This window comes from Prionailurus viverrinus, chromosome E2 (genome assembly GCF_022837055.1).
Source record: "Prionailurus viverrinus isolate Anna chromosome E2, UM_Priviv_1.0, whole genome shotgun sequence".
NCBI lineage: Eukaryota > Metazoa > Chordata > Mammalia > Carnivora > Felidae > Prionailurus > Prionailurus viverrinus.
This window is the reverse complement of record NC_062575.1, coordinates 52,069,693-52,091,390: the sequence shown is the minus strand read 5'-3', so window position 1 is coordinate 52,091,390 and position 21,698 is coordinate 52,069,693. Positions and strand designations below refer to the sequence as shown.

Here is a 21,698-nt window from a genome sequence, read left to right as displayed (position 1 = left end):
CCCTGATGGGAGAGCTTCACTTCAGCCTCATGAGAGACTCAGCAAAAACCATCCAGCTAAGCTGCTCCCAGATTCCCAAGTCTCAGAAATGGTGTGACATAATAAATGTTAGTCGTTTAAGGTGCTCAGTTCTGGGGTAATTTGTTAGGCAGCAATAGGTAACTAATATATCATGTCACTGTCATTTATCTAGCCACTAAATCAGTCATCCAAACATTATCCATCCATCTATCATCTAATGAACCAATGGCCTGTCTGTCTAACTACCCAGCCAAACATGCATCATCCATCCATCCAATCCATCCATCCATCCAAATAGCTGTCTGACCATCACCCATCCATCTATCTACCATCATCCACCTAATGAATACAGTGGTCCATTCATTCATCCATCCACCCACCCATCCATCCACCCATCCACCCAACATCCATCCATCCATCCATCCATCCATCCATCCATCCATCCAAAAAGCTATCTAACCATCACCCATCCATCTATCCACCATCATCCACCTAATGAATACAGTGGTCCATTCATTCATTCATTCATCCATCCACCCATCCATCCATCCATCCATCCATCCATCCAAAAAGCTATCTAACCATCATCCACCCATCCATCCACCCATCCATCCATCCATCCAAATAGCTGTCTAACCATCACCCATCCATCTATCCACCATCATCCACCTAGTGAATACAGTGGTCCATTCATTCATCCATCCACCCACCCATCCATCCACCCATCCACCCATCTACCCAACCATCCATCCATCCAAAAAGCTATCTAACCATCACCCATCCATCTATCCACCATCATCCACCTAATGAATACAGTGGTCCATTCATTCATCCATCCACCCACCCATCCACACACCCATCCATCCACCCATCCACCCATCCATCCATCCACCCATCCATCCATCCATCCATCCATCCATCCATCCATCCACCATCATGGATGGGTGTCTAACCATCATCCATCCATCTATCCACCATCATCCACCTAATGAATACAGTGGTCCATTCATCCATCCATCCATCCATCCATCCATCCATCCATCCATCCAAAAAGCTATCTAACCATCACCCATCCATCTATCCACCTAATGGATACAATGGCCTTTCTATCCATCCATCCACTCATCCCCTCAACAATTCCACCACCCTTCTCTCAGGCTCATACATGTCCGCCCTCAGAGCAAAGAGGTGAAGACTGTTCCTTCCATGCCAGCCCTTACCTGAGCTAGATCTAGATCTGTCTCCACAGCCTCAAGGTCTTTCCCAGAGGCCAAGAGTTTGTGTGTATTCTCCATGTCCATGAGTGGTTTGTCTGGCAGATCGGCCTGTGGAAAGAGAGTAAACACTTCAGGAAATCTTGAGCCTAGAAAATATTAACAGTAAGGTAGTCCACACATTTGAGCTCAGAGGTAGGAGTGAGGGTCACATATCAGAGAGCTGGGGACCCTCACAATAACCAATGAGATGGCTACTTGTTACCATCCTAATTTTATGGGTGAAGAAACTGAGGGCCTGTTTGTCCAGGGTAACACAGCTAGTAAGTGGCAGATTCAGGATTTGAATCCAGGTTTGTGTAATTTAAGACATTAGATGTTCTTGACTCTTTGAGGTCAAAACTCAGAGAGCCTGGATGCTTGGCCACAAGCAAGGAGAGGGGTCACCCATGCCAGTCCCAAATATCCCAGGTTTTGGTCCAGGTAACAGTTGAAGAACCTGGGATCTAGGTCTTAAACCCCAAACCCCATCTCACCCCAACCTCCCCACTGCACAGATGGAGAAACTGAGGCCCAGAGAATAGCAAGATTCAAGCCAAAGGCCAAAGCAGCCTGGATCCCAAGGGTTCATATGGGAGGTACCGCTTACCGGAAGAGGGCTTTGGGGGCGCCGTGTGGCTGGGGGTGCGCTGGGGGTGGCAGCTACTGAAGTCCCGTCCAAGATAGGTGCCAGGAGGCGACGGAGGTCAGGGCTACAGAAGCTGCGGGGGTCAGCGGCCAGGGTGGCCTCGCTCAGGGCAGGGGGATGCAGGAAGGCCAGGATCCGGGGACCAGAGGCATCTATAGGACATATCGGTGGGGAGGACACAGGATGGTCATCCAGGGCTGAGGGGCAGAGCCCCCTCGCCCCCAAACCCCAGGGAGCCTAGTTGACATTTTCAACAACCAATCAGGGTAGACACTGTCCATAGTGCTGGGGAACTGAGTTCTGGAAAACCCTTGTTGGACCAGGTTCTGTCTCTTCAGCTGCCAGATTGTGGTGAGGCCCTGAAGGGTCCTAGAGGGGCCAGTGTGGGGGAGGGGACACGCAGTAGGCTCGGGATAGTAGCAACTGCCCAACGAGGGGGAAACGTTTTAATCTTTAAAATCAATACTGCTGGACCAAGGCACATGACTGACCCGATTCTCCAGTAGCACAGAACAGCAATCAGCCACTCAGCTCTGGGGGGCTTGCATGTTAGGAGAAAAGACTGGCCCAAGGCCCTCAAGGAGGTTCTAAGGTCCCTGGAGGTCAGTTCTGAGCCAGAAAAGGAAAGGATATCAGTGACCCCCACACCACACCCAAGAGCACGGGTTGCCAGCAACAGCTTGAAGAAGGTGACGGCCTTGAAGAACCAACAGGAAAAGAAGTTTGCCCAGGATTGAGGCGTCAGGTGGGGGGAAGAAGGAAGAGGTAGAAAGGAGCCGGACTTGGGAGGGTAAGATTACTGGACGCCAATGAGCAGTGAGGTGGGAGCAGGGAACGAGCTGAAGGGTGGGGGCAAGGGGGAGCCATAGCAGGATTCAGAGCAGAGGGGCAAAAAGATTGAAGCAATCATCCCAGGGACACAGAAGAGGAAGGATAGAAGAGAGAAGAGTGTTCTGGGCAGAGGAAACTGCCAGTGCAAAGGGCCTACGGCATGAGAATCTAGCATATTCCATGAGCACTAAGGAAGCTGGCACCACTCAGAGTGTGAGCGAGAAGGGGAGGGAGGCAGGAGGCAGGTCACACACGGCCCGGTGAGCCACACTATTAAAGCATTTGGGCTTTCCCTCCAGCATCCTGGGGCCACAACCCCTCCCAGTCCCAGCCCTGCCCCATACCAAGGCTGTCCCCAGGATCAGGGGCGTCCTTCTGGGAGGGGGTGCCCCGCTGAGCGGGTCTGCGGGAGTGTCGTTCGGTTTGCTCCAGGGACAGCACCACTCCGGTCTCTTCTACCCGGCTGGGGTACAGGGCAAGAAGAGGAAGTCAGGGAGGGTCCTCGGCCCCAGCCCAGGCAGCCCCCTCAGCTCATGTCCCGTCACGGGGAGGCAACCCCACGCAGGGGCAGGGCGGCATCGTGCAGAAAGTTATTTGCCACATTTACTTGTTTCTTTTAAGGATTTAATTTTTGTTGAATGCTTTTTATTATAATAGCATTTAAAATAAAGTTATGTGTGTCTTCCCAAGCTCTCTCTGTGGAGGGAGACGGAAAAAACGAGTTGGCATTTAGCACAGCCTGGGTAAGGGAGGGGAGACAGGGGTGGGGGCGGAGGGGGGAAAGGAGGGACAGAGAAGGGGAGGGTGAAAAGGCATAAGAACAAAATATTCTCTTCATATTTACTTATAAAGATATTCTCATAGATGGATTGATGAAGTATATATAGTTGATGTTCTTACCTTACCAAATATGAAGAAGTCAGAGGGGTACATTTTAATGAATAAGATTTTATTTATGAAGTTTCTATTCCTAGACATTTTTCATATTCAAGGGAATGGGTTTATAAATATATCCTTCTTATGTCCCCCGCGCCTCCCTTCCCCCCAATCGCTAGCTGCCGAGACAACCCAAATGTTCGCTGAGCAAATTGGCTTTTGGAGAATTGGTCTGGGGGCTGAGAACCAGGCCCTCATTTGCATAAAAATACCCAGGATGGCAGGTGGATGGTCCTCCCACGAGCCGTTTGAGACACTAGGACCCTTCCCCACCCTCACGGAACCCCTTCTGGGCTGGAAACATCCCCATTTAGGCTGGACCAAAGCCACCCCATCCCCTTTGAAAAACACAAGGCCGCACAGCCACACCTATACACACACGGTACACACAAGCGCAAACAGGAACACTCATATACACCCAAGTGTATACACAAGACAGCTGTGCATAAGCCATGCTCTAAGGCTCACACGTGCGTATTTGGCACAATCGTTCATTCCATAAACATTTCCTAGACAACGAGTATTGCCTGCTGGCTAAGAACAGCGGCTCGACAGCCTGAGGCCTGGGTTCAAATCACAGCGGTGCCGCGTTCAAGCTGTGAGGCCTTGAGCATGTGGCTGAACCTCTCTGTGCCTCATTTGCCTCCTCTGGAAAGAGGCAATAGCAATAACACCTTCTCCCCAGGTCGTTAGGAGGCTTAAATTGACCAACACACATAAAATGCAGAGAGCCGGGCCTGGTACCTGGTGAGCGCTACATAAATATTTGCGATTCTTGTTTGTCGAACACCTACCAGGTGCCAGGCGCTGTTCTAGGTGCTGAAGATTCAGCGGGGCCGCGTAGGAATGAGTTGTATTTTTTTTTTTAATTTTGTGCGTGTTTATTTTGAGAGCGCATGCGCACATGCGCACACGCGCGCACGCGCAGGGGAGGGGCGAGGGTGGAGAGAGAGAATCCCAAGCAGGCTCTGCCCTGCCAGCAGAGAGCCCAACACGGGGCTCAGACTGACGAACCATGGGATCGTGACGCGAGCTGAAATCGAGAGCCGGACACTTAACCGACTGAGCGACGCAGGCGCCCCTTGAGGCGTATTTTTGTAACGGAATCTCTTACTGCAGTGGAAGGAGGCTCAGGTCTGGAAGGGGAGGGATTTTTACACGACAGAATAGAAGTGCCCGCGTCCACACAAATAGCTACCCAAGTGCACACCACACCACACGTACGAAGAACAAGGATGATTAGTACCATAGGCTCCTTATGTCGCTGATATTAGGCAAACTCCTATTCATTCCTCACCCATTTCTGCAACAAAACTGAACTTCCCAGGCCTGCTCTTTGCCTAGAGTGCAGAAGACTGGAATCACGGGGCCTGGCCACAGAAAGGCAAACCTTTACAATGAATGAAAGGGGTTTTGAGCAGAGAGGGGGGCAGGACCCCCTCTCCTTTGCAGTGACAAATGGCCAGACGTCTTTCCACATCTGCAAGTTATTCAAAGGTTCTGATTTGAAAAGGTGTGAAAGTGAGGGCATTCCAAAGGTAATCAGCCCCGTATTCTTGTGCAACACAAAAGACTTGTGTGGATGCACCTGTTACCCACTTCTGTTTTCTACCAGAACGCGTCCTTGATCAAAAAAGACACAGGGAAACTCCTGAGGCTTTAGAAACTGATACCATGAGCTGGAAGGTAATCTTCAGAGAAAAGCTGTAATTCACCCTGTCTTAGGTGCTCCCGTGCCGCCCTCGTCACAATGTTGTCACAGTGGGAAACTTCTAAATGCTTGACGCAGTGGGGGAAAGCCTGTACGCCCGGTAGAATGAAACAAAACGAGACAGAACCAGACAGAACGAAATGCTGGCAGCCGTGCAGAGGAACCTTCACGCTGCAGGTAGGAATGCAAAATGGCGCAGCCTTCTCGGGAGATGGAGTTAAACATACACTGACCATACGACCCATCCGTTCCACGCCTAGGTGTTTACCCAAGGCAAATGAAAACATGAGCTTACAAAATCTCGTATGAGAACGTTTACAGTAGCTTTCTTCGTAATCACTCAAAATTGGAAATGGCCCAAATGGCCTCCAACAGGTGAATGGATAAACCAACTGGTCTGTTCATATTCACACCACAGATCGCCACTCAGCGTGAAAACGGAGCCACTGGGGCGCCTGGGTGGTTCAGTCGGTTGAGCGACGGACTCCTGATTCCGGCTCACGTCACGATCTCATGGTTCATGGGTTCGAGCCCCGTGTCAGGCTCTGTGCTGACAGCACGGAGCCTGCTTGGGATTTTCTCTCTCTCTCCCTCCCTCTCTCTCTCTCTCTGCCCCTCCCCCCTGCTCTCTCTAAACAAACATCTTAAAAAAGGAGCTACTGAGGGATGCCTGGGTGGCTCGGTCGATCGAGCGTCCTGAGCATCCAACTTCAGCTCAGGTCATGATCTCACGGTTTGTGGGTTCAAGCCCCACATCGGGCTCTGTGCTGACGGCTCGGAGCCTGGAGCCTGCTTCGGATTCTGTGCCTCCCTCTCTCTCTCTACCCTTCCCCTGCTCAAACTCTGTCTGTCTCTCTCTCTCTCTCAAGATAAATAAGCATTAAAAGAAATTTTTTTAAAAAGGAGCTACTGACAAATATAACATAGATACAATTTAAATATATTGTGCTAACTGAAAAAAGCCAGAACCAAAACGTTACATACTATAGGATTCCATGAACATGACATTCCACAAAAGGCAAAATTCTAGGGTCAGAGAACAGTTCGGTGGTTGCCAGGGACTGAGGGTGGGTGGGGGGGTTCACTATGACAGAATGTTTTGGGGAAATTTTCTATAGCTTGATTGTGAACGTGGTTACACAATCCCGGGCCTTTGTCAAAACTCATAGAACTGTATACCAAAAAGAGTGAATTTATTATATTCCATTTTTAAAATGTTTTTCTAATGTTTATTTTTGAGAGAAAGAGAGAGAGAGAGAGAGACAGAGCGTGAGCAGGGGAGAGGCAGAGAGAGAGGGAGACACAGAATCTGAAACAGGCTCCAGGCTCTGAGCTGTCAGCACAGAGCCCAAGGCGGGGCTCGAACTCACGGACCGCGAGATCGTGACCTGAGCCGAAGTTGGACGCTTAACCGACTGAGCCACCCAGACACCCCTATACTTCAATTTTTAAAAGGCAGCAAAGCCCCCATGATTCTGCTAGATTTACTTTGATTTGAACGGACTCTTGTTTAATTTAAATGAACAGCAGGCACACCCACGCACATACCTGTGCGCATTTGGTCACGTGTTCTGCGTACACGTACATGTGAATACTCCCTCTCACGGATGTGTGCCTGACACACACACACACCTATCCACACACATGCAGGCCAGACCCACACACACAGCCACCCCGCCCCCTCCCACTTACCTGATCAAAAAGTGGACGCAGACGATGCTCTCAGACTGGGGACCCCGGCCCCCTGACACCACTGTGGCCTGAGTCTGGGTCCACAGATAGCCACCACTCCGGGCCAGGAAGCGATACTGCCCCGTTACCGCCTGGCCCTTGCTCAGCACTGGGGAAGGGGGACGGGGAGGGGTCAGGGCCCCAGAAGGGGCAAACGGGGAGAGGAGGCTCTGGGGGCAGGGGGTTGGGGATGCGGGAGCTGGGGCAGAGAAGGTTCCTTGGGGCGTGGGGAGCAGGGAGCTGGTGTCTGGGTTGGGAGCGGGGCTCCCTGGAGCGTGGGGAGCTGGGGGGCCGGTCGCAGACTGCCGGGGAGTCTCACGTACAGGTGTGAATGCTCTGGCCAACGGCGTCCGAGTCCAGAGCGTGGATGTACTCGTAGGCGGAGCAGCCGATCAGGTCATCGGGGCTGTAGCCGGCCACCTCCGCGATCCTGGGGTGGGTGCAGTGGGGCCTGGTCAGTTGGACTGGCTGAGGTGGACGGTGGGTGGAGGGAGGGGCTGGGGGACACGGGGGACCAGCCAGCAAGACAGAGAGAGACAGGGTCGTAATGCAGAGAAAGGGAGAGTAAGAAATGGAAAAAGAGGCGTGCTGGGCTGAATGACGGCCCCCGGAGAGATCCACCTCCCCATCCCCGGACCCTGTGACTATGAGGCCTCACGTGGCGAAGGGGACCGTGCTGGGCACAGGGGATGATTAAGTGAAGGATCTTGAGATGTCGCGCTTCACCTGGATGATCCGGGTGTGCCCAGTGTGGCGACAGGGGCCCTCACAGAGGAATACTCTGTCCAGGGCAGGTGTTGATGGAGGCGGGGGGGGGGGGGGGGGGGGCGGGCTGTGTGTTCTGAAGTTGGAGAAAGGGGCCCCAAACCAAGGAATGGAGGAAGATTCCGGAAGTTTTTAAGGCAAGGAGCCTCCAGAAGGAATGCAGCCCTCGACTTTAGCTCCATAAGACTCGTTTCAGGCTTCTGGACCTCCAGAACTCTGAGGTCGTGACTGTGTGTCGTTTTGAGCCACTTGGTTTTGTGGTGACCGCTACGGCAGCAGGAAATCAGTACGAGGTGGGGGTGGGGCAGGGAATGGGAAGAGTAAAGAGAGGGAGAGAGCGAAGGAGCAGGGAAGAGAAAGGAAGAAAGGAAATCACAGTAAGAGAGGAAAAACCCAATAGAAAGTAATAATGCTGATGATGATTAAACATAGACACGTCCAGGGGCACCTGGGTGGCTCAGTCAGTTGGACATCTGACTTCGGCTCAGGTCATGATCTCACAGTTCGTGAGTTCGAGCCCCGCGTCGGGCTCTGGGCTGACAGCTCAGAGCCTGGAGCCTGCTTTGGATCCTGTGTCCCCGTCTCTCTCTGCCCCTCCCCGCTCATGCTATGTCTCTCTCTGTCTCTGAAAAATAAATAAACCTCAAAAAAAATTTTTTTAATCCAAAAATAAATAAACCTTAAAAAAATAAAAAAAAAAATAAATCCAAAAATAAACATTAACAAAAATTTTTTTTCAGTAAAACCAAAATACGCTTCTCTAGAACTCTCTCCCAGGCAACACACTGGGTGCTCGGAACAGGTGCCCTAAGGAGACTCTGGTCACTTTCCGGGACAGATGAGAGCGCGGCACAGAGATGCGATGGCCTCCGGCCAAGAGTACACGGCCAGGCTTTAAACCCAAGCCGTCTGAGCCCAGACTTGCCATTCCCGAGCACAACTCCAGGGTGAGGGAAGGAGGGAAGATGCCGAAACAGGAAGGCGAGGGAGGAACAAAGACGCAGAGACAGACCAGGAGAAAACCCAAGGCCAAAAGACCCACAGAGGATTCACAGACACCCACACAGAGACAGAGACGGATGGCATCAGAGACAGACGGAAGTGGACCAGAGGGAGAACAGTGGGGGCAGGGCGGGGGGCGGTGGATGGGCCGGAGCTAGGCATGAAGGAAGAGGAGGAGCTGGGCCAGGGGAGGGGGTGGGGGGGCCGCGGGGCTCCTGCCCACCTCTCATCACAGTAGGTGAACTTCATGTCCAGGCTGTGGCGGCTGAGGAAGGCCCCCCGGCCCAGGGGGGGCTCCAGGCTGCCCGGGTGGGGGATGGCTTCACAGATGAGCACCAGGCATTGCAGGGGCGGCTCCAAGTTGGGGCTCCCTTCGGGGGAAGTCTGCGCAGGGGGCTTGTAGGCCCTCATGTGTCCAGAGCAGTACAGCACCTAGTTGGGATTGGGGGGGGGGGTCAGGCAAAGGTGGTGATGCACATAGGCCTGGGGTTCCCATGGGCCCGGGAGATATGTCTCTAGGTGCCCCACTGGGAGCCGAGAACAAACCCCTGACCTAAGGAGGTTCTGATCCAGATTCTGAGACTCAGGGAGCTCTGAAGACCCCAGATTCCAGCCCCATGGAGACTCCAAGCACCGAAGGCTGAGGGCCCCCAGCCCCAAGCCCACAGGCTCAGAAAAGGACACAAGGACTCCCAGCCCTCCGGCTCCACGGACACCCAGCCTTCTAGATTCAGCCTGAGGGTGCCCCACAGGATCCCCACACTCGCAACATGCCGCGAGAATTTTCGGGCTCAGGCCCAGCCCCAGCAGGCCCCCAGGCCCCTCACCCTCCTCCAGGCCAGGCCCTGCCCACCTTCCAGGTGGCCGCCTTGAGGTTGAGGGTGCGCCCGCGGCTGGTGAGGGTACTCTTCATGCGCAAAGAGAAACACCGCTCGGTGGGGGCCTCTGGCTTCTTTTTGGACAGACCTGGGGAAGGGCCACGGGGAAGGGGGTGAGCGGGTTGCTGGACGGCTCTGGACAGACTTGACTAAAGTCTCCCCGGCCTCATTCCCACTGTTGAGACCTGGAACCAGGGAGGGCCCCAGGGCTAGGGAGTGCTCCTTGCCGACACCCCAGGGCCGGGCCGGGTCCCCTCTTCCCATTTCTCGGAGTCTGGAGAAACGGGATATGCGGGGAGAAAGCCTCAGCTTCTATAACCAGGGGACAGAGGCCTCCAGGGAACTCACTCGGCCGGGGGGTCAGGGCGTCCTGGAGCTCCTGTTGGTCACAGGGGTGGATGAAATCAAAGATGCTGTGTCCGATGAGCTCCAGCTGCCAGGGAGGGAAGCAGGAGGTGTCTGGGAGGAGGCGCACTTTCACCAGGGCCTCTGACCCAACTCCTCCTTCCTGTCCTCACTGCCCTACCCCGCCCCCCCTGATTCTCCCCCTCCCCCCCCCCCCCCCCGCCCCAATTCGTGAGCCTGGATTACTTTCCCAGGCTTTTCTCTCACTCACTCACTCACTCACTCACTGAGCAACTACTTCTTGAGGACCTGCTGTTTGCCAAGCCCTCTTCTAGATGGTAAGCAAAACTGCGGCCACGCAGGCAAAATCCCTGCCTCTCGGAGCTTACTGGCTAGTAGGGGAGATGGCCGATGAGCAAACACATCAAACGCCACAGTTATAAAGCAAGAGAGGAAGTGATACGAAGAACTTCAAGGTTAGGCAGTGAAATGATGGGCTGCTATCTTAGAGGCAGTAGTCAGGGCCCGTGATAGTGAAACAAATCGCTGAGCCAAGCCAGCGAGGCGGTCGTGTGGCTCTCTGGAGTGTTCTGGAAAGAGGGAACCGCAAGTGCAAAGGCCCCGAGGTGAGACCCCATTCAAATCCCACCTGTTTGGCAAGCCAAGGACTCAGCGTGTTGTTTCAGTTCAGGCAATGAGCCTGGCGCTGGCCGGAGGGGCATCAGATGGAGGCAGATCCACACAGCTCTCAATCCAGTGGTGGTGTGGACCAGGGGAAGAGAGCTCTCTCTCCTCTAACAGCCCCTTTGTAGCTGGATTCAAATCCTGGCCCTGCCACTTCCTAGCCTCGGGGCCTTGGGACAGTCACCTCTCTGAACCCCCAAGCTCGGGCTGAAATGGTACCAAGAGTGGGATAACAAAGCAGGAGATAGGCTCCAAGTATGGAGTCCGTTTATGTGAAACAAGAAAAAGAAGGGTAACCCTCCCGTGGGGCATGCTGTAGGGATGAGCTGAAATCAGTTCCCCACCCGTATCTCCTGCCTCCCCATCCCCAGACCCCTGCTCAGGCCCCTCTTCTCTTACCCGGGGCCCAGCACCGCTCCCTGTGGACCCTCAGCCTCGAATCCCAGCCTCCACCTCTACCTCTGGGCACACCTAGAGAGAGCTTTCCAAAACGTAAGTCCTGTTCTACCTCTCCCACAGCCTCTCCCCTGCTGAAAATCCTTCTATGGCTCCCCAGTGCCCTGGCAGTAAACCTGCTTTGGTCCTAAATTACCTAGCTCTGTTGACCTCAGGATTTTTTTTTTCCTCTCACCCCTCCCCTTGCACTCTGCACTTAGCCAGGAGAAGCATCTCGATTTCCTCCAAATGCTCCGTTTTATCTCACCTCTGGGCCTTTGCATATTCTGTTCCCTCAGCCATGCACATTCCCAGCCTTCGCTGTTCCCGTCCATTCGCCCTACCTTCTGACTGGCTAAGTCCTTGTGGTTTCAGCTCAGGTGTCTTCTTTTCCAGGAGGCCCTCGATTCCCCCTGAGGCTGGGTCAGGTAACCCTCCCCCCCCCTTCCCCTGGCTCACACAGCCCCCTAGGGTGCCCCATCCCAGCCCCGATCATTCTGAGTCCTCCTGTCTGGTGACACGTCTGCCTCCCCTCTGTACAGGGAACCCTGTCAGGGCAGGGCTAGGGCAGTCTCGGTCACCTCTGGATCCCGGCATCACCTGCCCAGGGCCAGGCACAAGGCAGGCAGCGCCTCTCACCTGACTGAGGCCCAGGTGTTTGCTGACATTCTCCGACAGGTAAGCCATGTCTCCCTCGGCAGTGAGCACCATGACGAAGCCCTCCAGGGCCTTCAGGTAGCAGGCATCCAGAACTTCTCCCCCTGCTCCCACCTGGTTCCACTCCCCTGGTGTCAGGGCCAGGGTGGGTGGGGTGTGTCTAGTCAGCCATGGATCCACCCTGGCCAGCCTCCCTCTGCCTTCCCTCACTCAGAAGAGCTTCTAGGTACCCCCCAGGTGAGCAAGAAACATACGCTTGGAGTCCCCAAGGAAGAGGGCAGGGCCGCCAAGGATTGTAATCCTAAGGGGGCAGGGCTTGCCGGGGACACAGAATTCTAAGGCGGTGGGGGGTCTCCCACGGGAATAGAATTCTAAGGGGGGGTAGGCTTCCTAGGAGGGCAGAATTCTAAAAAGATGGGATTCCCAGGAGATCAACATTGAAGGGGCCGGGAGCTCGAGGGCGTCAGAATTCTAAGGGGGCCCGAGACTCCCCTGGCAGGGGAGGGGAGGAAGGAGGGGGGTTCGGAATTCTTGGGGCAGAATTCTAAAGAAGCGAGGGCTTCCAGGTGACAGAATTCTAAGGGGGCAGTGCTTCCCAGAGAAATAAAATTCTTTGGGGGCAGTGAAGTCTTGTGGGCAGAGCCTGCCAGAGATGACCCCACATTCCTCATAAATAAAGTCCTGAGGATTCCAAAGTGTGTGTGTGTGTGTGTGTGTGTGTGTGTGTGTGTGTGTCAAAGCCTCCTGCAGGGTAGAATTCCAACTGGGTGGGAATTCAAGAGGATGGCTAAGGGGAGGGGTCATGGACCTTAGGGAGCTGGGGAGGGTACTCTCTCAAGCAGGCATTAGAAATCGGGCAGCTAAGCCTCCCCGGGGGGATTCGTTGCAAGAAGGATCTCCCGAATCCTAAGGGCTGAAGCACCACCCCAGGGAGTTAGCCGGCCTCCTATTCCTCAAGGAGGGCCACCTAGAGGGAGGTGGGGCTTCCCAAGGGGCGGGGCCTCACGTGAGAGACTACGGAGAGGGCGGGGCCCCGCCGGGGAAGCACCTCCCAGGGGGTGGGGCCCCGCCGGGGCGACGTGGGGGCGGGGCCTCGCCGAGGTGGGAACCCCCCCCCCGGGGGGCGTGGCTCACCTGCGGCGCAGAGGCGGTGCATGCGCAGGTAGCTGATGGTGAGGCGCATGATGGAAGCCTTGTCCAGGTGGGCGCTCACCCCGCGCGCGAAGGGCAGCGTGTGCGCCAGCTGGTACAGCACCTCGGTCTCCTGGCTGCGCCGGCTGCGGGCCGCATCCCGGGACTTCTCCTTGCGCAGCTCGGTGCTCGACCTGCGGGCATCGGCAGCGGTCACTGGCGGCGCCCCCGGAAGGGAAAGAGTTGGATGGGACATGCGCGCGGGGCGCTGCCACACGGGGCCCGGGCTCACAGAGGGCAGGGCCGCGACCGTGCAGGTCCCGCTGTGTGGCCCGGGCGAGTTCCCGGAGCTCTCTAGGTCCGCGAGGGTTATACTCCGGGGCAGCTCCCCGGCCGCGGGTTTTATCTGTCCCCGCGCCGGCGCTTGCTGCCCCCAGCGCCTTGCTTCTCTCCGAGGCGTGCCTAAGGGCCGCTGTCCCCTCCCTGATTTATCTGCTGTCAATTCCCCGGGCCCGGGACGCCTGGGGGACAGGGTGGCCTCCCGCTGGGAGAGGGCCGGCGGAGCTGGCCCCCAGCCAGGGAAGGGAGGGGGCATGATGTCAGCAGCCTCCAGGCCCCCTACCCTACAGCCTCCCGGAACCCTCTCTCCTGCCCTTTCCCCTCTTCAGCTGAGCTGAATCCTCAGAATCTTAGAACACAGATCTCAAAGTCCAACCACCCACCACCAGGGGCCCTGCCGATGTGACACAGCAAACCAACCCCAGTGTTCTGTGAAGCCAACGGCTAACCACTCACCCCTGCCCTTTAATCCATTTCAAATGCCTGGCTTCTGCACGTGGGGTTGGGGGTAGACGGATGAGTACTGTTTTGTCACAAATATCTGCCACTTATCCCGCATGTACTGTCAGCCCCCAGGCCAAGGAGGTAAAAGACCTGAACCCACTTAGACCTCAGACAACCCCAGCAAGAAGGCAATAACATTATCCCCATTGAACAGACGAGGAAACCAAGGCACAGACAGGCACAGCGCTTGCCCCTAACGAGTGAAGCCAGGGGTGAACAATGGTGGGCCTGAACTCTTCACGTTTCTCTGTTCTGTGGCTCTGGGTTTATCTCCAGGTTAGTGCTTCTCTCTGCTACCGCCACTGTCTTAAGTGTCCAAATCCAAACTGCATGGTTTTTTGAAAAAAGAAAAATTATAGAGTATATTACATATAGTATATATAATCTTCTCCCTCTCTGAATACACATACACACACACACGTGTATATGTGTGTGTGTGTGTGTGTGTGTGTGTGTGTATATATATATATATATATATATATATATATATATATCAAACTCATGAACTGTGAGATCATGACCTGAGTCGAAGTCAGACACGTAACTGACTGAGCCACCCAGGTGCCCCTATATATATATGTAATTTTTTTAAGTAGGCTTTAGGCCCACCACGGAGCCCAGAGCAGGGCTTGAACTCACAACCCTGAGATCAAGACCTGAGCTGAGATCAGCAGTCAGATGCTTAACCGACTGAGCCATCCAGGTGCCCCTAATCTTCTCCGTACTTATCATCTTGAGAAAGCCATTAATAAGCAGCTATAATTTGCTAAACGTGCATGTGTCTCGCACTGTTCTAAGTACTCTGCCTATGTGTACTCATTCAATTCCAGGAGGCACTTTAAACCTCCATGTCACAGAGTGGAAACAGGGGCTCTGACAGGGCAAGTCCTTTGCCCCAAAAGTCACAAAGCCAGTAACTGACAGAGCTGGGATTTGAACTTAGGCAGTGAGGTTCCAATGCCTTCATTCTCTGATCCCTTCCTGGTGACCCAGCCCAGGGAAGCAGAACTAACTCTAGGAGGGGAGGTTGTCCCTTCCAAAAACCAGAGGCCACTCCTGGGGATGGCATCAACCTCGCCCTCCAAGCAGATCTGAAGCCCCACCCACAGGCATGGATGGGGTGAGGGAAGGGGACTGTCCTGTCAGGCTGCTGGGGGAAAAAACTTGCAGCCAGTGGGAGGCACAGAAGGGGGCAGGCTGGGTGGAGGGGTGGAGGGAGCCAGCAATCACCCCCCCCCCATTCCCTCCCTCCTGGCTGGTGGGAGGCAGGGGCCTCCAGTCCTGCTCTGCCCAGAGGACATTCCGTCCTGTCCCGTTCTGTTCCAGCCCTGTTTGTCTTCCTGCCCAGAGGGTGGGGGTGGGCGGGCCTCCCTGAGCTGGGGGCCCAGATGGAGGGAAGAGGGAGTAGGAACAGGAATGGGGGTGGGGCTGGCCCCCCACCTCCCGGGCAGCTGGGCTCTGTAATCCTGTCTGTGGCAGACTTCGATAGAAGGAGCCAGCTGGTGGCTGCGGCAGGACCCTCCTTCTAGCTCCCAGCCTGTTCTCTGGATGTTCTTCTGATGGGAAGTGTGGGCCTCTCACTGGCTTCAGAGCTGCCTGGGTCTCCGGGCCTGGGTCTCCGGCCTTTCGTTAAATGGGGTAGGGACTTGTTCAGCCTTTCGTTTAAACAGAGTAGGGACTCGTTCCTCAGGTTTGGGACTCCCACTACGTCCTAGCTGTGTAACTTTGGACAAGTCGCAGGGCTTCCCCTGAGCATCGAGCATCGCAACACAACCTCACCAGGGTTGTTTTAAAGATGAAATGAATTACCATACGGCAAGGACTCAGAAGGGGGCCTGGCGATTGGGGAGTGCCAGGAGAGACTTAACTTTCTGTTATCCCCTCTTGGTCCACATCAGGAACGGAAGGCTGAGGAGCCTCTTGCCTTGCGCACCGGGGAGGCCTGTGGTGTGGTGTGTGTGATTACACACGTGACTTTCGCACACCTAGGGGGTATCCTGCCCCAAAGATCAGTTCCCTCACTGCTCCTCATCCTGATGTGGTGCAGTGGAGGGGAGGGATGATCCCCCATCTTCCAGGATATGTGACTGAGGCTCAGAGAGGCAGTCACTGACACAAGGCCACACACCCAGGAAGCAGATGAGCTGGGATTCGAACCTGACTCTGGGGCCTGTGCTCTTAGATGCCATGGCTTGGGGGGCATGTCCACCCCAGGGGCCCCTGCCCTGCCCCTCCTTGGCCCCGTGGCCTCAGTCCCTTCCCCGTGTCCCACCTCTGCTGCCTCCGGATTTCCCCAGCTGGCCAGTCTCCCCCGCTGGCCCCATGCCCAGCCCTGGTCCAGCCCCCTGGCACTCTGCCCGGCTTGGGACGTGCAGCTGGAACCCGGCCACCCTTCCTCTGTGTTCCAGCAGAGAACAGGGGGTGGGGCCAGGGCCTGGAGGCCCCAGGGTGAGGCCTGGGAATGGGGGCTGGGGCCCAGTGCCCCCACACACACACAACCAAGAGAGGGAGAAGCCCACCTCTGAAGAACTTGCCACCCAAGAACACAGGCATGAGAAAGTAGGGAGACCCTGTGCACACTAAGGGCTGCCCTTGGCCCTCTCTCTTCTGACACTGAGTTGGGTATTGGGGGTCTTGCAAAAAGGGTAGCGGATCTAGGGGGGCTTTGGTTGTATCTGGGCAGGGACCCTTCTTGACATCGTGAGGCCAGAGGCAGGGTTTGGGTTTGAGAAGGGACTCGGGGTGGGGGCCAGTCAGGAGGAGTCTCTCTGCCTCTGCCTCTGCTCATTCCCGAGGATGTGGTAATCCAGTGGGGTGCCTGTACCCAAGGTCCTATCTTCTCCAGGAACCCTCTGATCTGGGGCGTGGTGGGGGGAGGGCACCCGGGCCCTTATACCCATCAGGAACTTCCCAAGAACATCCCTTCCCGGGGTGGGATGGCAGTAAGCCTGAGCTGGAGGAAGGGAAGGGGGTGACGGGGTATGGGGGCCCACTCACCATCACCTAGGCCCCCTTTGGCCCAAGTGCCATCCTAGGGGTGCAGGAGGGGACGGAGCGTGGCTGGGATCCGGGTGCGAGTTATGAGAGGGTGGTGCACAGCACTGGGATGACACCACAGGAAAGGGTTGGCCTTGGTGGGGAAGGGGAGCGCCCCAGCTCAGCCAAGGGGGCCCCCACCCAGCCAGGAGGGGGCGCTTGGAGGGGCTGGGCTGAGGCTGGCCCAGAAGGGGTGGGATGGAGTTCCCTGGCAGGCCCAGAGCCAGAGACTGGAATAGAACTGAGGGGGGAAAGGCTTGGGGTGGGGGGGTGGTAAAAAACATGGGGGTGTGGACAGATCCAATCAGACCTGTGAAGCCAGGGAGGAGGGAAGGGGGTGAGGCTTCCCGGATGCTTCAGATTGGACAAGGGAAACCGAGGGCCTGCAAGATTTTCCAGGGTCCCATGAAAACATGGCCAGATAGACCCCCCCGGGCAGCAGACCCAGAGCACCCAGCGGATCTGCACCTGCTGGGAGGGGATCACGGACACCTACGCTCCGGTCAGGAGGACCCAGCTGAACACTCCCTGCTTGCACAGAATCAGACACAGCACCCTCTGGGGGGTGGGGGGTGGGGTGGGGGGGATTCCCTAAATAAGGCTGTGCCATGATCACAGGCACTGAGTAGGGGTGGAGGAGGGAGAGAAGGGGCTAGGCTTTGGGAAGTGGGTCGGGCTGTTTCCTTGTTATGAAAAGGGGTGCCTCTACCTTTACCAAAAGGTCCCCGGGAAGATTCCCAGATAGCTTCTGAAAGGAGACCCACCTCTGCTTATTTCTAGGGGACCCAAGGTTCGCAAGACTGGCGGGGGGGAGGGGGGGAAGCATCCAATTATAGGAGATATCTCTTCTCTTGAACTCAGAATCTGACTTCCCATTCCAAGGGGCTGTCTATATCTGTAATAGCTGTATACACCCCAAGATCCCAGGGATCCGGTTGCAAAGAACCACCTCAATTCTGGGAATTCGGAGGCCGGTAATGTCAACATGTGGAGGGAAAATGCCTTACGTAGAAGCCCGGGAACTGCTCGAACACCAGCACCCCCAGTTCCGTGGGGGACCCCAACCAGGTGGGAAAGCGAACTCGGGGCAGCAAGAAAGTGGGGATCACGGCCCTGAAGTCACTCCAGGCTAGAGGGGCGGGGCAGCCGGGGACTTGGAGGAATCCCCCTCGCCTGTACTCGGGTAGGGTGTAGGGTGCGGCGGGGATGTGCCTCCAACCGCGCGTCCCGGGGCGTCCTTGGCCGGCACCCGCACATCCCCCGCCCGGCTCAGGGGTCCCTAGAAGGAAAGCCCCCCGACTTCCATCATCCCCGCCCCGAACCCCCGTACCTTGCGCGCTGCAGCCCCAGCGCCATGGCTCGCCGTCGCCGCTCCGGAGCCCTTCGAGGCCCCTCGCCCCCTCCCCTGGCCCTGCGAGCCCCCTCCCCAGCTCCGCCCCCCGCCGCACCGTTGGCTGCGGCGTGCCCGGCCCGCGGCTCTGGTTGGACGATGGGTCTGTCACTTCCGAGAAAGAGGCGGGACCAGAGGCGAGGACCTAGAACTCCGGAGGGGGGTGGTATACCGCGGCACACACCGCCCCCCAGCCACACCCCTCGCCGCGGACTTCCTCGCCAGTGTCGCCCGCAGGGTCCCCGGGCCGCGCCTCCCGGCCCAGCCTCTCTCGCCAAGTTCCCACACCAACCCTCTCCCGAATCCACCCAATTCACTCCGACTCTTACACCGCACCCCCCAACTCTCACCCCCGGCCCGGCCCTCCATTTCCCACCCCCGGTGGGGCCCCTCAGACCACCGTCCCACCCACTCCCAAGTCGCCCAGCTCTGCCCTTATCCACTGGCGAGAACCCCCGCCTCTCGCCACCCCCCACTGCCAACCGCACCTCAGCTCTCCAATCCCTCCCCCTATGGACCCCACCATTCCCTCTCGTCCGCAGCCCCCTCTGCCCCCATCCCTGCAGCCAGTATCCCCACCTCACCCCCACTCCTCCAGTCTGGCACCCTCTGCACCCTCAGCCCCACCTTCTTGCCTCCCTAACTCCCTTTTCAAGTTCCCACTGCTGAATGATCAAGTTTATGTCAAGTAAATATGTACGACTCAATCACACCAACTTTTTAAAAGAGCAGAGAAATGCTATCTACTAGCGAAGTAAGACAGGAAGGGTACAAGGTCACCAAGGAGTGGCTAAAGCATTATTAGGATCGGATTGGGAACAGACTGTGTGTGTGTGTGTGTGTGTGTGTGTGTGTGTGTGTGTGTGTGTGTGTTGGAGGGGAGCGGTTTACTAATCCACGGCCGACCAGTATTCCAGATGCAGCTTTGGACAGGGAAAAGGATACTATGGCCCGAGTTTATAGGGTTTGCCCCTTCCCAGCATCTCACTCAGTTTACCAGTGGGGAACCACTTCTCTCCCTTCTTACTCTATTTAAATTTGAATAGGGCTGGCCCTAACCCTCCCCTCACCGGCTCGGGGACAGGAGGATCCAAACCTAGCCAATCAGTTTATTCTGTTTCCCTGGTCACCGTGATTGGTTCAGGGAAGACATGGGACCTAACCTAGCCCAGTGAGAACCAACCCGGACACATTTGCTGCAAGGAAAGAAAAAGGTTCTGTATTTCTGCTGGAGTTGCCCAGCTGGTGGGAGGTGACCCTGGAGCAGATGGGGCTCACCCTGTCCCCAGGAAAGGAGAGGCTTTGTGAGATGAAAGTCAATACAGAAGAAATGAAAGTTTGCGAAAGACAGTCTTGACATCAGCATCTGGGTGCCTGGATCCAGCCATTCCTGAACTCCAGGTTAATCTCAGAACCATTACGGTGTCTGGGGCTGTGCCTGTTGTTGTTAAATATAACCTTATTCGTTGACTTTGTGCTTAGATTAGTATGAGTTGACTTCAGCTGCTTTCGCTCAAAAGAATCTTGATAAACAGAGAAAATATCTCCCAGGCTCCAGTGTGGAGGCACGTAGGGTATGAGAAAACAAGAGGCCTAAATTAGAAAGGGCTGCAGGGGAACCAGTGTCCTACATGCGGAAGCAGGGGCTGTGCAAGTCATAGCAGAGAGCCAATGCGAGGGATTGACAGAGCCCAAGGGAAGCTGGCACTTGTTAAATACACATCAAAACAGAATTTAAAAATACGTACGGATGCACCAGGCATCTACAATCTAGGTTAGCATTAACTTGGCGGTTCCTGGCAGCTAAGGCAATGTTTGAAGTGGACTCCGACTACAACCCGGAGCGTAAAAAGAAGAGGTGGGAGGTGGTGGTGGAGGGGTGCAGGCAGGTGAAATCCAACCAGATCTGAAAACCATGAAAGAAGGCTGGGCAATCTCTTGAAGGCACTAGGGAGCCATGGCAGAGTTTTGAGCAGGACAGGAACACAATGTGTGCCTTATAAAGATTCTTCTGGCTGCTCTGTGGAGTGTGGATGGATGAATACAACACAATGGCAGTCGTAGAACCTAGGTGACATGGTTCGTGTTCGTCACCATGAAATCTTTCAAATATTCTATATCTTTGAAAATGCTCATAAAGAAACGTTGGGAGAAACAAATGTTCAGGAGGCCAGAGGGACATGGCTTGGAGATTGATTATTTGGTTGTATGGATGAAGTTGTGGTTTTGTTGTTGTTGTTGTTGTTGTTGTTTTGTTTTGTTTTGAATATGCTCTGCCTTGGGCAAAGGGAATCCTCTGTTTTCAAGGTGAGTTGAAGTCTTTTCTGTCCTTCTCTTCCCTCTCCCCTGGATCTATTTATCCTACAATACACCCACCCCCTCATTCATTCATTCATTCATTCATTCCATTTATCCCACACATTTCCACGGAATGACAAACATACTGTTGTAGGCATTGGGGATACAGTGGTGAACAAGACAGGTCAAGGTCTCTGACCTGCCTTCACGGAATTTACACTCTGGGCAGACAAACTATACAAAGAGACATAAGTGAAATACATAGTACGTTATATTGTGACAAGTGCTCTAGAGAGATGTAACCCAGAGAGTGGAGGGAGATAGTGATTTTTGGCGGGCAGGGGGGAGGGGGAAGCTATAATCTTATATAGTTTGATCATGGAAGAGCTTAGTGAGAAGGTGACATTTGAGCAAAGACTTGAAGATGAGGGGGAAAACCCTGTGGATTTCTGGGAGAAGAGTGTGCTAAACTAAGAGAACAGCAAATGCAAAGGTCCTGAGGTTAGACCGTTCAGGGCTCAGCAAGGATCAGCTCAGGGCTCAGCAAGGAGGCCGGTGTGGCTGGAGCTGAAGAATGGATGGGGAGAGTGGGAGATGAAGTCAGAGAGGTGGGGTAGGGTGTAGGGTGGGTTTTTAGGTTTTCCCTGGACTTGGGCTTTCGCTGTGAGGGAGATGGGAGCACGGGGAGGCGTTCGTACAGGGAAGTGGCATCGGAGTTAGGTCTGAATGAAGTCCTCTTTCCCTTCCCTTAAACGAAGGAACGAACTGTAAGCTCTCTAGTTTCCGAAACAAACCACCGCCCGAGGTTTATTTTGCTCGTGAACTGCCATCCGAGCAGGGACTGGCGTAGACAGCCGTCTCTGCCCTACCTGGCTTCGGCTGGGGCAGCTCAAGGGCTGTGGGCCGGAAGGATCTGAAGCGTCCCCACCCACCTGCCCGGCAGTGGATGCCGCTGTCAACTGAGACCTCATCGGCGGGCTGGGGCCGGAACACCTACAAGTGACCTTTCCATGTGGCAGCTTGGGCTTTCTCACATCATGGCTTATTAATTTATTTTGAGAGAAAGAGAGGAGCAGAGACGGAGAGAGAGAATCCCAAGCAG

General features: G+C 55.2%; 1 protein-coding gene across 6 annotated transcripts in view; it reads right to left on the bottom strand.

The window, feature by feature from the left end:
* HIF3A (hypoxia inducible factor 3 subunit alpha) overlaps positions 1–21,698 on the bottom strand; it is an 86,909-nt gene that overhangs the window by 12,614 nt on the left and 52,597 nt on the right. For 2 of the 6 annotated variants that reach the window (XM_047836132.1, XM_047836136.1), the window contains exons 1-11: positions 18,239–18,300; positions 13,033–13,223; positions 11,881–12,026; positions 10,126–10,210; positions 9,753–9,865; positions 9,123–9,331; positions 7,456–7,562; positions 7,094–7,241; positions 3,099–3,217; positions 1,885–2,075; positions 1,242–1,346 (exon numbers count right to left, since the gene is read on the bottom strand). In XM_047836132.1, coding sequence (XP_047692088.1) covers positions 1,242–1,346; positions 1,885–2,075; positions 3,099–3,217; positions 7,094–7,241; positions 7,456–7,562; positions 9,123–9,331; positions 9,753–9,865; positions 10,126–10,210; positions 11,881–12,026; positions 13,033–13,223; positions 18,239–18,264 — 1,440 coding nt within the window. In that variant the 5' untranslated portion in view covers positions 18,265–18,300. Of the gene's footprint in view, positions 1–1,241; positions 1,347–1,884; positions 2,076–3,098; positions 3,218–7,093; positions 7,242–7,455; positions 7,563–9,122; positions 9,332–9,752; positions 9,866–10,125; positions 10,211–11,880; positions 12,027–13,032; positions 13,625–16,869; positions 16,971–18,238; positions 18,301–21,698 lie in introns of those variants that run through there. The other 4 variants (XM_047836133.1, XM_047836134.1, XM_047836135.1 and 1 more) reach the window with 3 other exon arrangements.